Source organism: Gekko japonicus, unplaced genomic scaffold (assembly GCF_001447785.1).
Source record: "Gekko japonicus isolate JY-2015 unplaced genomic scaffold, Gekko_japonicus_V1.1 scaffold3307, whole genome shotgun sequence".
Classification (NCBI taxonomy): domain Eukaryota; kingdom Metazoa; phylum Chordata; class Lepidosauria; order Squamata; family Gekkonidae; genus Gekko; species Gekko japonicus.
In genome coordinates, this window is record NW_015168756.1 from 21,848 (window position 1) to 36,512 (window position 14,665).

General features: G+C 47.2%; 1 protein-coding gene across 1 annotated transcript in view; it reads right to left on the reverse strand.

The window, feature by feature from the left end:
• Nucleotides 1-22: 22 nt before the first annotated feature.
• Nucleotides 23-14,665, reverse strand: part of TASP1 (taspase 1) — a gene marked incomplete at its 5' end in the record, with an annotated part of 142,726 nt that continues 128,083 nt past the window's right edge. Inside the window, one exon of the mRNA XM_015415655.1 lies at nucleotides 23-2,094. Within this exon, the coding sequence (XP_015271141.1) occupies nucleotides 2,002-2,094 (93 nt within the window). The remainder of the gene's footprint in view (nucleotides 2,095-14,665) is intronic.

Consider the following 14,665-nt stretch of genomic DNA (forward strand, 5'->3'; position numbering starts at 1 on the left):
TGCTGTCAGATCTGCGGGATCCTGAAATATGTGGCCATACCGCCCTTAGACTGGATACGGACATTGAATCCGAAATTCAAAATAATGTTATCTGAGGATAACAGCTTATTATTTTATACGAAACAAGATAATTTCTCCAGTCCATGGAATCAGGCTGTAATAGAAAAACTGAATATTATACGATGCCCAGAGAAGTCATTTTTGCATTAGGGGGCCCCCTAGCCCATAAGATTATCAAGCAGTTGATTATGAAGATGGATATCAACGGTACTATCGGCCGGGCTAGGTGTGCTTGCTCTACTCTCCAAATGGGAATTCCCACCACTCTTTGCAATCCCAAAATACTTGTTTAGCCTTACAGTTACAAGATACGAGCAAGCAATTATGCTCGCAAAATGAAATGCCCTACTATCTGTGATCTCTGAAGGCTGTATATTAGGTAGGCCGTAATATTAGGTATACCGTTTTCAGATATATATTGCAGTTCTGGCTTACAGATCATAAAAACTGAGAAGCATGTTTACTTTGATTGTCCATGATATAGGAAGGCTAGAGAGAAGTGGACCAAGCCACTTATGTGCCAGCGAAATGAGCCTCCCCTCAATCTTTTAGTTATTAACATTTTAACGGCTCCTAGGCCAACAAATGCCCCTTTTAAAGCTAAATTCCTCGTGGCAGCTTGTGGCAAGGCATCTTCTCTAATATGGTATAGCCTGTCCTCTCTGGCCTGAATTCTTCCTTCCTCCCCTTTATTTTTAGGTGGGATTGACTGACAGTACTCAAGACTTGTAGGTCAGAGGAGCAGAGAAAGAAAGAAACATCAAGATCCTGAAATGTAACCGTAGGATAAAGGGGCTCCTACTTATAACAAAGCAGGTACATAACAGCGTGATCCTAAGTAGATTAACCCCTTCTAGCAACATTGACTTTAATGGACTTAGAAAGATGAAAGTTTGCTTAGGATGGCACTGTAAATTATGAATTATCATGAGTCTGGAGGTCTATACTTAGTTTTAAAAGATCACTAATAAGTCTACATGCATAAAGTGTAAATATAGCCGCAAACCATTACACACATTTGCTACAAACGTGAAATGCAGGGAAGAAGAAAAGCAGGGAAGAAGAAAAAGCACCAGAATTAGGATCCTCGATATCATACACGTTACATTATTCATCCAGCAATAGCGTGTTTATTTCGGCACCATTCTCTCAAAAATATATTTAAACCAAAGAATAATATTGACTCTCTCCATAAACTTTCTTCTTATTTACATTCCGATATTCCATTATACACAAAGTAAAGACTTTTTATGACTACACGTTATCTTTACAGAGCCGTACATAATACATAACAGCTTGAAGCTATGGAACGTTTAAGCTGGAAAAGTACCACCAACTGAATAATCATAAAGCCAAAAAAAGGGGCCAGGTCATTAACGGTCCTGAATTGTTTCACTGAAACCAACCAAAAAGAAAAAAAAAACTTTTAAAAAAGGAGACTGGGAAAGAACAACGTGATTTAGCTACTGCTGGACCCTCCAAAACCGTTAAATAACGTAAAGCGCGTTCAATAACTTGTGCATTCCACCAAGTTCCAAAGCTTGCATTTCCCCCAAATATAAAAAGCAACACCGACGACCACACATTTTAAAAACCATTTCCCCTTGTGATTTCAGGGCATCGTCATCTTATACACTCGTCGATTAAGACATAAAAATATTTTCCCCCCAAACGTTTAAATTATCCCTACATTATCTTTACTTGCGCAGCTGGGGCATAGCGTGTCTATTCCACTGAGAGACAAATTCGCATACATTCACACAGAGTGTCAGGATATAAAGCTAAAGCGGCACTCGCTTCGGGACAGGGAGGCGCGTGGATGCAATAAGGAGTATAAAAGGAGAGTTAAATCCTCAACACCTGTTAAAACAACGAAAAAAGGAGCATATGATACAAAACGGCATTGCGTGCTCTCTCTCGCTTGGCCGGGCGAAGGACTCTTCAGCTTGCTGGGCTCTCCAGCCGACAGACCCCGCCTTCAATGGCCACTGATTGCCCTGCCACTGCTCCGGGTGGAAGTCTTGAAATGTGAGTCTGCAGGGGGACATTTGGGAGAAAGGATGAGAAAAGATTTCCCGTTAACATAGTGGTCCCTGTTCTGTAAATCACAGAGAGCAGCGTCCACAACTGCCATCCACCAAAAGAGCCACATTTTCTCCCGTTCCTGGAACGAGGCCTGCACCTCAGGAAGGATCATGGCTTGAGTGTTTCTCCGGTAGTGGCCATTTCAACATGGGAACCAATGGCAAGCCACAGTTCCTCCCGGGCAATAACATGGGTCAGGTGCCCTGTTGAGGAATGGTACTCTGAAGAGAAGCCATGGTGGATCAGGCCAATGGCCCATCCAGTCCAACACTCTGTGTCACACAGTAGTAGTAGTAGTAGTAGTAGTAGTAGTAGTAGTAGTAGTAGTAGTAGTAGTAGTAGTAGTAGTAGTAGTAGTAGTAGTAGTAGTAGTAGTAGTAGTAGTAGTAGTAGTAGTAGTAGTAGTAGTAGTAGTAGTAGTAGTAGTAGTAGTAGTAGTAGTAGTAGTAGTAGTAGTAGTAGTAGTAGTAGTAGTAGTAGTAGTAGTAGTAGTAGTAGTAGTAGTAGTAGTAGTAGTAGTAGTAGTAGTAGTAGTAGTAGTAGTAGTAGTAGTAGTAGTAGTAGTAGTAGTAGTAGTAGTAGTAGTAGTAGTAGTAGTAGTAGTAGTAGTAGTAGTAGTAGTAGTAGTAGTAGTAGTAGTAGTAGTAGTAGTAGTAGTAGTAGTAGTAGTAGTAGTAGTAGTAGTAGTAGTAGTAGTAGTAGTAGTAGTAGTAGTAGTAGTAGTAGTAGTAGTAGTAGTAGTAGTAGTAGTAGTAGTAGTAGTAGTAGTAGTAGTAGTAGTAGTAGTAGTAGTAGTAGTAGTAGTAGTAGTACCACTGTTGCCCCCCCAAGCACCAAGAATACAGAGCATCATTGCCCTAGACGGACTGTTCCATTGATAAGAACTAGGGCTGCCAAGTGGGGGCGGGGGGTGGGTAAACCACTGCTTCGGAGGCCCAATTCCCGCCGCCGCGGAATCGGGCCCCGGGGGGAACTCCGCCCCCCAAAGCGCAGAGTAGCTGCGTCACCAGAGGTGACGCAACCACGTCAATCACATTGGGGGTGTGGCCTCGATCGTCGGAGGGAAAACTCTATGGTTTTCCCTCCAACGATTGGGGCCACGCCTTCAACGTGATCAACGTTGCGCGTCACTTCTGGTGACATGCTGGCGGCGCGCGCACATTGACGAACGGCTACCGGAGCCCGGCGAGGCTCCCCCGCCGGTAAGAAAAATTGACTTGGCATCCCTAACAAGAACATAACAGAAGCCATGGTGGATCAGGCCAGTGGTCCTTCCAATCCAACACAGTGGCCAAAACCCAGATAGAAGAAGAGAAGAGAAGAGATTGGATTTATACCCCCCCTTCACTCGGAGTCTCAGAGCGGCTTACAAACTCCTTTCCCTCCCCCTCCCCACAACAGACACCCTGTGAGGTAGGCGGGGCCGAGAGAGCTCTTGACAGAAACTATGACTTGCCCAAGGTCATCCAGAACCTGCGAGTGGAGGAGTGGGGAATCAAACCCGGTTCTCCCAGATTAGAGTCCGCGCACTTAACCACGACACCAAACACCAGGAGGTCCACCACCGGGGCCAGAACTCCAGAAGCCCTCCAACTGCCGCCCCCCATGTACCAAGAATACAAAGCATCTCTGCCCCAGACAGAGTGTTCCATCTAGACCTCGTGGCTAACAGCCACTGATGGACCTCTGCTCCACAATGAAGACCCACAGGTGGCATGTCAAAAAGCCACGTGTGGCTCCTGAGCATTAACATATGAAGATGCCTTATTCTGAGTCAAACGATTGGTCTACCGGGTTCAGTGGTGTCTACTCAGAAGGGCAGCAGCTCCCCAGGACCCCAGGAAGAGGCCACCTACTGGTAGTGGTGGAAAGTGCCATCAAGGTGCAGCTGACTCAGGGTGACCTCATAGGGTTCTCAAGGCAAGAGACCAAGGAAGGTGGCTCTGCCATTGCCCGCCTCTCGGCAGCAACCCTGGCCTTCCTTGGCGATCTCCTGCCCAAGGACTCAGTGGGGCCAACCCCGCTTAGTTTCTGAGATTCGACAAGGTCAGGCTACCCGGGGCCATCCAGGTTTACAGCAGTCACCTACTACCTGATCCTTTACGCTGGAGATGCTGGTGACGGAAGTGGAGACCTTCTGCAATGCCAAGCAGATACTCTGTCACTCGACCGTGGACCCTCCCTAGGCAGAGGCTCAGATGTCTTCTAAGAGGGACTTAGCTGAAAATGCTTCCACCGTACCAGTGAACTGTTGTGTCCCCCCACTACTTTGGCGGGAGCACTAAACATCCAGACTTAACAGATTGGGGGAACCTGGTCATTCTGCCTGCTGTTTTCTAACACGCAATGCTTTGTGATATTGTAGTCAGAGCTAATAGTAGAAGGAGGAGGAGATTGGATTTATACCCCGCTCTTCTCTCGGAGTCTCAGAGCAGCTTACAATCTCTTTTCCCTTCGGCACCGTAGGTGGGGCTGAGAGAGCTCTTTTGAGGACTGCTCATGAGAGAACAGCTCTGAAATGAAATGTAACTGACCCAAGGTCACACCAGCAGCTGCATGTGGAGAAGTGGGGAATCAAATCTGGTTCTCCCAGATTACGGTCTGCACTCCTAACCATTGCACCAAACGGACTCTCCACACCAAACATGGGTTTTGCTTGTGGAACTTTTCCACAAACCAACACGACTACCTGCAATCTATAACTGGGAGGAAAAAACCCACATAACAGGACCAAGATAATTTTACATATTATTAACAGGGCTGTATCAAACGATCTATGGGAGCTCATTTATTGCTTTACAAATGCTGCGATCATTTAACATTTAATTACAGAATCCTTACAAACATTTAATTACAGAATCCTTACAAACCTTATCTTAACACCAGCCGTTACGATACCTCGTGGTGCATATTTTCAGCTTATTAACATAGTTCGTACCCACTACTTAAATTAATGTGGCTATTTTACTTTCCCACAGTCTGTCACTGTAATGCAGTGTTGCTGAACTTTTTTCCCTGATGTCTTTCCGTGCTAACTTACAAGTGCGAAATAATTCTATCCCTCCTCTCCCAAGCCCCAGCTAGGATACTACTTGCTGTAAATAAGCAAATGTGCATATTCTTAAGTATGTGAGGCGGGTGGTCACAGGAAGAGAATTCCTACTTTATACATCCAGGGGAAAGCTGCTGCTTCAAAGGCTCTGTTCCTATGGACACCGGGGCTCAGGTAAATAATAAAGACAGCTTTGTAAGACAGCTTCTTGTGGGTCTTAAGAGCTACAAACACGTATCAAGTGACAACGGACACCTGTTGAAATTGAATGGGGAGAACGCGAGCTCTGCATTCATCATCCCATCTGGCAGTGTGGGATTAACTGGCTGCTTTGGGAGCGGGTAGAAATACTTCCACTTGTTGACCCATATTGGCAAGAGATTGATGGGTTTCTTCTGCCTACTGTGAAGTTTAAGAGAGGCTAGATTCATGAGATTTTGCACTGTATAACTAGGTAAGAACATAAGAAGAGCCCTGCTGGATCAGACCAGTGGTCCATCTAGTCCAGCATCCTGTCTCACACAGTGGCCAATCAGTTCCCCTGGAGGTCCAACGAGAGGGCATAGAGACCAAGGCCTTCCCCTGAGAAGAACATCAGAAGAGCCCTGCTGGGTCAGACCAGTGGTCCATCTAGTCCAGCATCCTGTCTCACACAGTGGCCAATCAGTTCCCCTGGAGGTCCAACGAGAGGGCATAGAGACCAAGGCCTTCCCCTGAGAAGAACATCAGAAGAGCCCTGCTGGGTCAGACCAGTGGTCCATCTAGTCCAGCATCCTGTCTCACACAGTGGCCAATCAGTTCCCCTGGAGGTCCAACGAGAGGGCATAGAGACCAAGGCCTTCCCCTGAGAAGAACATCAGAAGAGCCCTGCTGGGTCAGACCAGTGGTCCATCTAGTCCAGCATCCTGTCTCACACAGTGGCCAATCAGTTCCCCTGGAGGTCCAACGAGAGGGCATAGAGACCAAGGCCTTCCCCTGAGAAGAACATATGAGGAACCCTGCTGGATCATACCAATAGTCCACCTAGTCCAGCATCCTGTCTCAGACAGTGGCCAACCAGTTCCTCTGGAGGTCCAACAAGAGGACATAGAGGCCGAGGTCTTCCCCTGATGAGGGCTGTGGCTCAGTGGCAGAGCATCTCCTTGGCATGCAGAAGGTCTCAGGTTCAATCCCTGGTATATCCAGTTAAAAGATCTGGCTGTAGGTGATGTGAAAGACCTCCGCCTGAGACCCTGGAGAGGTGCTGCCAGTCTGAGTAGACAATACTGACTTTGATGGACCAAGGGCCTGGTTCAGGATAAGGTGCTCTCATGTCTTCATATTTCCTCCTGGCTCTGGGATTCAGAGGCTTAGTGCCTCTGAATGTGGATGTTCCCCTCATTATAGATAGACTTATCCTTCCTGAATCTATCTAATCCCCTTTTTCAAGCTGTTTATTCCTGTGGCCATCACTACCTCCTCTGGCAGGTCCAGGGTTAGGGATCCAGGGTTAGGGATCCCACTACCGACCTTTGATGGGGTGACACTGGTGCCAGCGCTGGAGGTTAGGAGTCTGGGAGCGCTCTTGGATGCCTCCTTAACCATGGAGGCCCAGGTAGCAGCCACTGTCAACTCAGCATTTTACCATCTTCGGCTGATTAGGCAGTTGGTTCCCTTCCTTGAACGCAATGACTTGGCAACAGTGATCCATGCAATGGTCACCTCGAAACTAGACTACTGTAATAAATGAATGTCTTGAAGTCAAAGGTCTACAAGGCATTTCCCAAGTGAGATCACTTTGTCTCACCCACCTCCACCCCACTTTTTAATAACTGGACTATTGTTATCATTAAACCACCGCCCCCTTTCCCCCCAACAAGTGGTTTCAATGTTTCTAAAGCCTAAAATATAATGCCGTAGTGTTGCGACGACAATTTCAGCAGGTTCTCTGAATTCCCAGCTTCATTTTTTTTAAAAGTAAGTCTCGATCCTCTTCACTCACGGAAATACAAGGAAAAGTATTATCTCCACAAAGTATTATCTGATGGGGGGGGGGGGAATCACATATGAAGTGACCAAATCTGAATGGCATGCTTCTGGCTGATTTTGCTGGAGAGTGGGGCCTCATACTAGACTACTTGGCAAAAATGGAGGCTGTTCCGAAGAATCTTAAAACTTTAATTTCTATTTAAGGTTTCCTTAGCTGGCATAATAGACTCTGGCTGCGGTCACACATGGGAGAAAATGCAGGCAGGAAGCGAGGCTGTTTGCCCTGGGCTGAAATGATGCGCGTTTGCGTGATCACACTTTCGGCCGCGCGCCCCGCAGTTCCGGATAGTAGAAGGTTTTACCGGGTGGCTTTTTTCCACGTTCCTGCGGCACAATACGATGCCCTGACGACGACTCCGGGATGCTGGACAGATGTGTCTGTCTGATCGTGCCCCTTTACTCTGCGGGGGAATCGCACCGTTGCCGCCACTTTTGGTACGTATGATCACACCCTTTGTGTGATATATACAGAGCTGTTTTGATAGACTGCTGCTTGGATTCTAATAGATCTAGTGTACAGATCCGGTTGCTGTATTTTTAACTATTAATTTGGGCGTGGAATTTTTGAGGCATTATTCATTAATTTATATGTGAATGTACTCGTAAACTGTAAAATGAAATAAAACTGTTAATGGGGGGGGGGGGAGAGAAAAGGTCCAGCAGGATTAGGATCAGACCGACAGCGATTCGAGCTTAGACGGAGCTGATCTAGCCGCACAGTTTATGATCCACCCCGTCCGTTAAGAATGGATTGCATTTCTACTGTTGGCAAACATGTCGCTGTATTTAAGAAAACAAACACATATACACACACGCACACGAAAAAGCCCACCCCACAATAACAAGCACTTGCATTCCTACCACCCACGCGCAAACCCGCAAGGAAACTGCACTGCAATTGTGCTCTCTCTCTCTCAGGGGCTCACTTAAGGTTCTCTGTAATCTCCAAGAAGATCAGAATCAAACCTCTCTGAACATGTCTATTTCAATGTTGTTTTCAAAGGGACGCAGAGCTAATTTTAGGAAGAGGGCACAAATGGCACGGATGGGAGCTGTGCCGAATGGAGACCTAAAATAACATTTCCATGGGCAAATAGGTCGTTTCCTACCAACCAACCCATTTCCCATCTTCCTCTTCAAAAGTGTATTTTAAGACAGACTAAATAAGGCTGGTGGAAAAGAGAGAGGCATTCTAAGCTCAGCGAACGACTATTTTTTAACCGGAGACTTGATCCTGAGCCACGTATGGCCAGGAGGCTCACCTACGACTCCCTCTATTTAGACTTCCCAAGAAGCAGCTACTGCCAATGGAGAAACTGGCATTTGAGATAATTCATATGGTTAGATGGTTTGTCAACTGTAAAGAGGACACACAGTGGACACACGGGGACCTACAGAGAACATGTCTCACAAGAAAACATGCTATTCTTGCAGGCAGACGTCCATTTTTTTTAAAGGAGGAAATATCCATCTGCGAACTCTTGCAGAGCAATTGGTAGTTTTTTTAAACGGCATCTTTCAGAAGTGAGAAGACAGCAACAGCCCGTGCCAGCTGGTACTGCATACTAAGCAAATTGCACAGAATTAGCTGCGATGCAAAATATTTTGTTAAGTGCAAACGTCCTGCCAAGTCTTCAAACCAAAACCTGGCTGAACAGTAACAGAGGACCAGAATTCAGCTCTCAAGAATCCAACGCTTAACTGCTGGGGGAACTGGGTTAAGAAGACAGAGCCAAACAGAACCAGAGACAAGCCAGTCATACTGGCTACAGAGTGACTGACTCAAGAAAGGGAAATTTAGGGCTCTCAGAAGGATCCATGTGTTAGTTGCTTGGGTATTAGGCTCAGTTTCATCATAGCCAGGGACTCATGGTATCGAGATGGTAGAGTGATTACCTTCGAGAGAGGGGATTACATTGTCAGAGGAAAGAGCAGGAGCACCAAGAATACGCCGTAGGAACCAGCTGTGCTTTTAATTAGCTGAACACGTTTTGGGGGGAGGAGGGGACTCACAACTGTTGCTCATGCTCTCAAAACCTCAAGGAACGAGGACTGCATGGGTCTTGACATAGTGCTACCCTCGAACATGATACAGAAGCTCCAGTGAATATAAAATGCTGCAACTTTTGGTTACAAGAGGCCATTTTGAACATTGACTGTGCCACACTTTACATGATTTTGACCGTCCTTTTATAACAAACATTTCGACATGGAAATGTTTATTCAGTTTTAAGGTGGCAATTATTACGGACCATTATCTGAAACAATTCCCCCCCCCCTTAGCTGAACAAGGGATGGTCTTTATGATTTATGATATTGTATTGTTATGTATAATATGATGTTTATGATATTCTGTTGTTTTATTGCCGTGTCCTAGGTGACCTTTAACCTGAGCCCACCTGGGGGGAGGGTGTGATATAAACTGAATAACAATAATGGTGGAAAGTGCTCTCAGGATGCAGTCAACTTATGGTGACCTCACAGGGTTTTCAAGGCAAGAGACAAACAGAGGTGGTTTGCCATTGCCTGCCTCTGCGTAGCAACCCTGGACTTCCTTAATGGTGGTCTCCCATCCAAATACTAACCAGGGCCGACCCTGCCTAGCTTCTGAGAGCGGGTTAGCTTGGGCTATCCAGGCCAAGGCTGAACAACAGATAAGGTGAGACTTTCGTGATCTACAGCCACAGATTGCTAAATGCAGACTTGAGCAAAAGTTTAAATTTTTCCCTCTGCATTCTAAGACTTGTTGCATTTAATTATTAACTTCCACAGGGGTGATCTGATCGTGGAGTCTGTTTGTAGTGACGTGTGAAAGGTAGTAAAGAAGGAATCCCCCTCTGAATATTGTTTCAGAGCAGACTTTGTACCCACAGTACATGACCAAGTATAATTTGTACTAATTATTTGTCAGCAAAATTTGGAGAAGGGTGCGTGACGTTACAATTCACTTGATCCTTCGGATGTCTGCACGGCTATTCATTCCACCGACCGAGACATTCCCCAAGAAGGCAAAATCTGTCTGGTACACTTCATTCTCCGTTTTCCGGTTCTGTGCCCCATTCACCACTTTTCGAGACAGCCTCGCCTTTGGAGAATAAAGCACCCTTCCTTTACTGGGACACCTCGTTTCTCGAACTGAGCAGCCGCAGCATTTACACATGCCTTTTTGGGAAACATCTGCAGCCGTGGGCTCCAAAGGAAAGGGAAGGGGGGAGAGAGAGAGAGAGATTAACTCTGCTCGAAGGAGGTCACAGATGTAATTTAACGTGCGCCGAGAAGAGCAGCTGTGCCTGTTGGCCCACTCAAGGCTGCCAGCTGGAGGATTTTCCAGCAGCATGGAAACAATGTGCGCCAGATGTCCAACGACAGAACCGCAAGGAGAAAAAGATCTCTGGCCAGGCCAGTGAACTGTTCACCTTCTAGGCATCCAAGGTCGCAGAGGCCGTTCACCAGCCAGATGCTGCCCCACTGCTGCTCTGACCCTTGAGGTTATATTTCGCCTCATCTAACGTCTCCTCGGCCTAGCGCAATAGCAGAAGCACTCTCCTTTCCCCACACCTCGTGCGGGAAATTAACCCTTCCCCCTACGTGAAGAAATTAACCCTTCCCCCTACGTGAAGAATTTGGAGACAGGAAAGTGGATGGCAAAAAGGTAAGAGTACAGCAGGGGTCCCCAACCTTCTTTGAACCTGCAGGCACGTTTCGAATTCTGATACAGGGTGGTGGGCGGGGCCACAAAATGGTTGCCCTAAAATCTACTCTGCTCTGGTTAGACCTCACTTTGCTCTGCTCTGGTTAGACCTCACCGAGAGTATCGCGTTCAGTTTTGGGCACCGCAGTTTAGGGAGGGTGCTGATAAGCTGAAACGTGTCCAGAGGAGAGCAGTGAAGATGGTGAAGGGTCTGGAGGCCAAGTCCTATGAGGAAAGGTTGAAGGAGGTGGGTAGGTTTAGCCCAGAGAGCACTACGGTCGGGGTCGCAACATCGCCTGGCGACCCCGGGCCCGAAAGAGGCCAGGCTTGCTGCCACGAGGGCTAGGTCCTTTTCGGTGGCGGCTCCTATCTGGTGGAATGAGCTCCCAGAAGAGATCAGGGCCCTGCGGGACCTGTTACAGTTCCGCAGGGCCTGCAAGACGGAGCTCTTCCGCCAGGCTTTTGAATAGGAGCCGCCGCTGCTACCACTACCATCAATGAGGGCCAGGATTGCAGCACCGCTGCCGGGGGCTGAGTGGCCAAGGTACATCAGGGGGCCACATCATCCTCCCTTTGCCCCAAGGGCAGGTGCAATATGGAGTGGGGTGTTTGTCACGCGGGATCCTTGGGCGTTTGCCCATTGTATTAAAGTGTCTTAAAATGTTTTATTGTGTTTTTATCGCACTGTGTGCCATGTTGTGTATTATGGTGCTGTAATGCACCTCATACTGTAAGCCGCCCTGAGCCCGCGTGCGGGGAGGTCGGGGTATAAATAAAATAAAATTAAATAAATAAATAAATAAATAAATAACCATCTTCAAATACTTCAAGGGCTGTCATATGGAGGATGGTACAGAGTTGTTTTCTGATGCTCCAGAAGGTCGGACCAGAGCCAACGGGGTTGAAATTAAATCAAAAGAGTTTTCGGCTAAACATGAGGAAGAACTTCCTGACAGTTAGAGGGGTTCCTCAGTGGAACAGGCTTCCCCGGGAGGTGGTGGGCTCTCCTTCTTGGGAGGTTTTCAACAGAGGCTGGATGGCCATCTGACACAGCAATGCAGATTCGGTGAACAGAGGCAGATCGTGAGAGGGAGGGCAGGAAGGGTTGCCTCAGGGCCTAGTCCATGTGGCCCTTTCTTACACGCCCAGGGAAATGCTGATCGCCACTTTGGGGTCAGGAAGCAATCCTAGAGGGATTTTTTTGCCATCTTCTGGGCATGGCACAGCGGTCACTGGGGGTGTAGAGGGGGAGGTATTTGTGAATTTCCTGCCTTGTGCAGGGGGCTGGACTCAGTGACCCTGGAGGTCCCTTCCAACTCTATGATTCTATGAAGATGGCTGCCTCAGAAGGTGGAGCTAGCCACAAAATGGCTGCCACAGTGAAGATCCTTGGGCTGTGGTGGCAACTGCTACCAAAGTAACATTTAAAAAAAAAAAAATCTGCACAGCCAATCAGATCTCCAGTGGCCACAATCAGAAGGCTTGCTGGGCAGAAGCCCCACCGGCCCCGCCCACTTTCTAAAAACGCCTGGCAGGCACTAGGTTGGCCACGTGAACCACGCTGGGGGCCCCAGGGTATACTATGTGAGCAAGAGGACCACTGTGTCTCCTTTTCCTCAAAGGACCTTAAAAGAACATAATCCAGAAGCCCAGAATGTTATGGCATCTATATTGCAGACGTCTGAATAACGAAAGTTTGCATTACAACAAATTTAGAGTCCAATGGCACCTTTAAGACCAACAAAGGTTTATTCGAGGTAGGCACGAAAGTTCACACCCTGAATAAAACCTGGTTGGCCTTAAAGGTGCCACTGGACTCTAAATTCATTGTACTGCTTCAGACCAACACGGCTGACGAACTGAAGGTTTGCATTGTATTTCTGCACAATAAATACAATGAGAAAGATGTTTAAAAATGACTAAATGGAATAATCAGCCGCTGAAGGGATCTTAGCTTGGCTTGCAATTTGACTTGTCCTGGCCCCACTGGTGGACCTCCTGATGGCACCTGGTATTTCTGGCCACTGTGTGACACAGAGTGTTGGGCTGGATGGGCCTTTGGCCTGATCCAACATTGGCGTCTCTTATGTTCTTATGACTGACTAGAATCAACTTTTTTTGGGGGGTGGGGGGGTTCTGGTACGCCTATTTCCCCCCAAGTTCCATCATCCCAGGAACCTCACCACTTTGCTTGACTCTACTATCACGGTCATTCAGTGGACAAGCGCTTCTTCCTTGCATCCTGCAAGGCAGGTCTCATTTTGCTTCCCCCAATCCCGTTTCCTCAAACTCATCTAAACGTCGCAATCTCAGTTCCCCAGCATTTAGGCATCTACTTTTAATCTGGTTTCTTCCCCTTCGTTCTGAAAAAAAGTACATTTTGTGGTCCGCGTTTGGGAGAATACTTTCAGCCTGACCACGTAGCAAGAGCGGATGTGGAAATGCTCTTGGCAAAACCTTCTGAGCATCATTTGCTAACTGAGCCTATATATTCGTTTCCTGCAGCCGTTTCAATTAAGGTATGCGGTTAACTCTGAGGGGTGTACCAAATAGCAGCGCCTTCAAACATCATGGCATTGGGGTGATCCTGGACACGCAAGCTCACTCCCTCCTTCTCTTCTCTTGAGAGCTACTCTGGTGTAGGGGTTAGGAGCAGGAACTCTAATCTGGGAGAACAGGGTTTGATTCCCCACTCGTGCAGCTGCTGGTGTGACCTTGGTTCAGTCACAAGTTCTCTCGAGAGCTCTCTCAGCCCCACCTACCTCACAGGGTGTCTGCTGTGGGGAGGGGAGGTGAGGGAAAGGGAAAAGAGATTGTAAGCTGCTGTGAGACTCTTCTGGGTAGTGAAGGGGTGGGGTATAAATCCAATCTCTTCTTTTTAGATTGCATGGCAAACTATGAACACCGCTCACCAAGAAATGTTTCAGATTCAAAAAATGGTGGCCTGAAGTGGCTTAGTAAAGTATGATTTGGAGACAGTTCCTGCCAAGTGGTATCCATATTTTGCCCCATGGAAAAATGCTAGTTTGAGCAAACTGGGGAAAGGAGGAGGGGAAGTAGTATGCAAACTCGATTGTTGAACCATGATTTGGGACATGACTTTTGAACTGGGTCAGACTTCGTTATGGACACGGGAGACCCCAATTCCAAGATTCAACCATGATACTCATTGATTGACACTAGAATGGGTTTGGTGTAGCGCCAGTAACGGTTAGGTTCGTGGACTCTAATCTGGGAGAACCGGGTTTGATTCCCCACTCTTCCACTTGCACCTGCTGGATGACCTTGGGCAAACCATAGTTCTGACAGAAGCTGTCCTTGAAAGAGCAGTTTCCGTCAGAGCTCTCTCAGCCCCACCTACCTCACAGGGTGTCTGTTGTGGGGAGGGGAAGGGGAAGGAGTTTGTAAACCGCTCTGAGACTCTGAGTGAAGGGTAGGGTATAAATCCAAACTCCTCCTCCTCCTCCTCCTCCTCCTCCTCCTCTTCTTCTTCTTCTTCTTCTTCTTCTTCTTCTTCTTCTTCTTCTTCTTCTTCTTCTTCTTCTTCTTCTTCTTCTTCTTCTTCTTCCTTCTGCTTCTTCTTCTCTTCCTTCAGCCTCTTCACTCCCTTCAGTCTATTCTGCAAACTACTACTACTACTCCTCCTCCTCCTCCTCCTCCTCTTCTTCTTCTTCTTCTTCTTCTTCTTCTTCTTCTCTCCCTTCAGCCTCTTCACTCTCCCTTCAGTCTAGTTTGCAAACTACTACTCC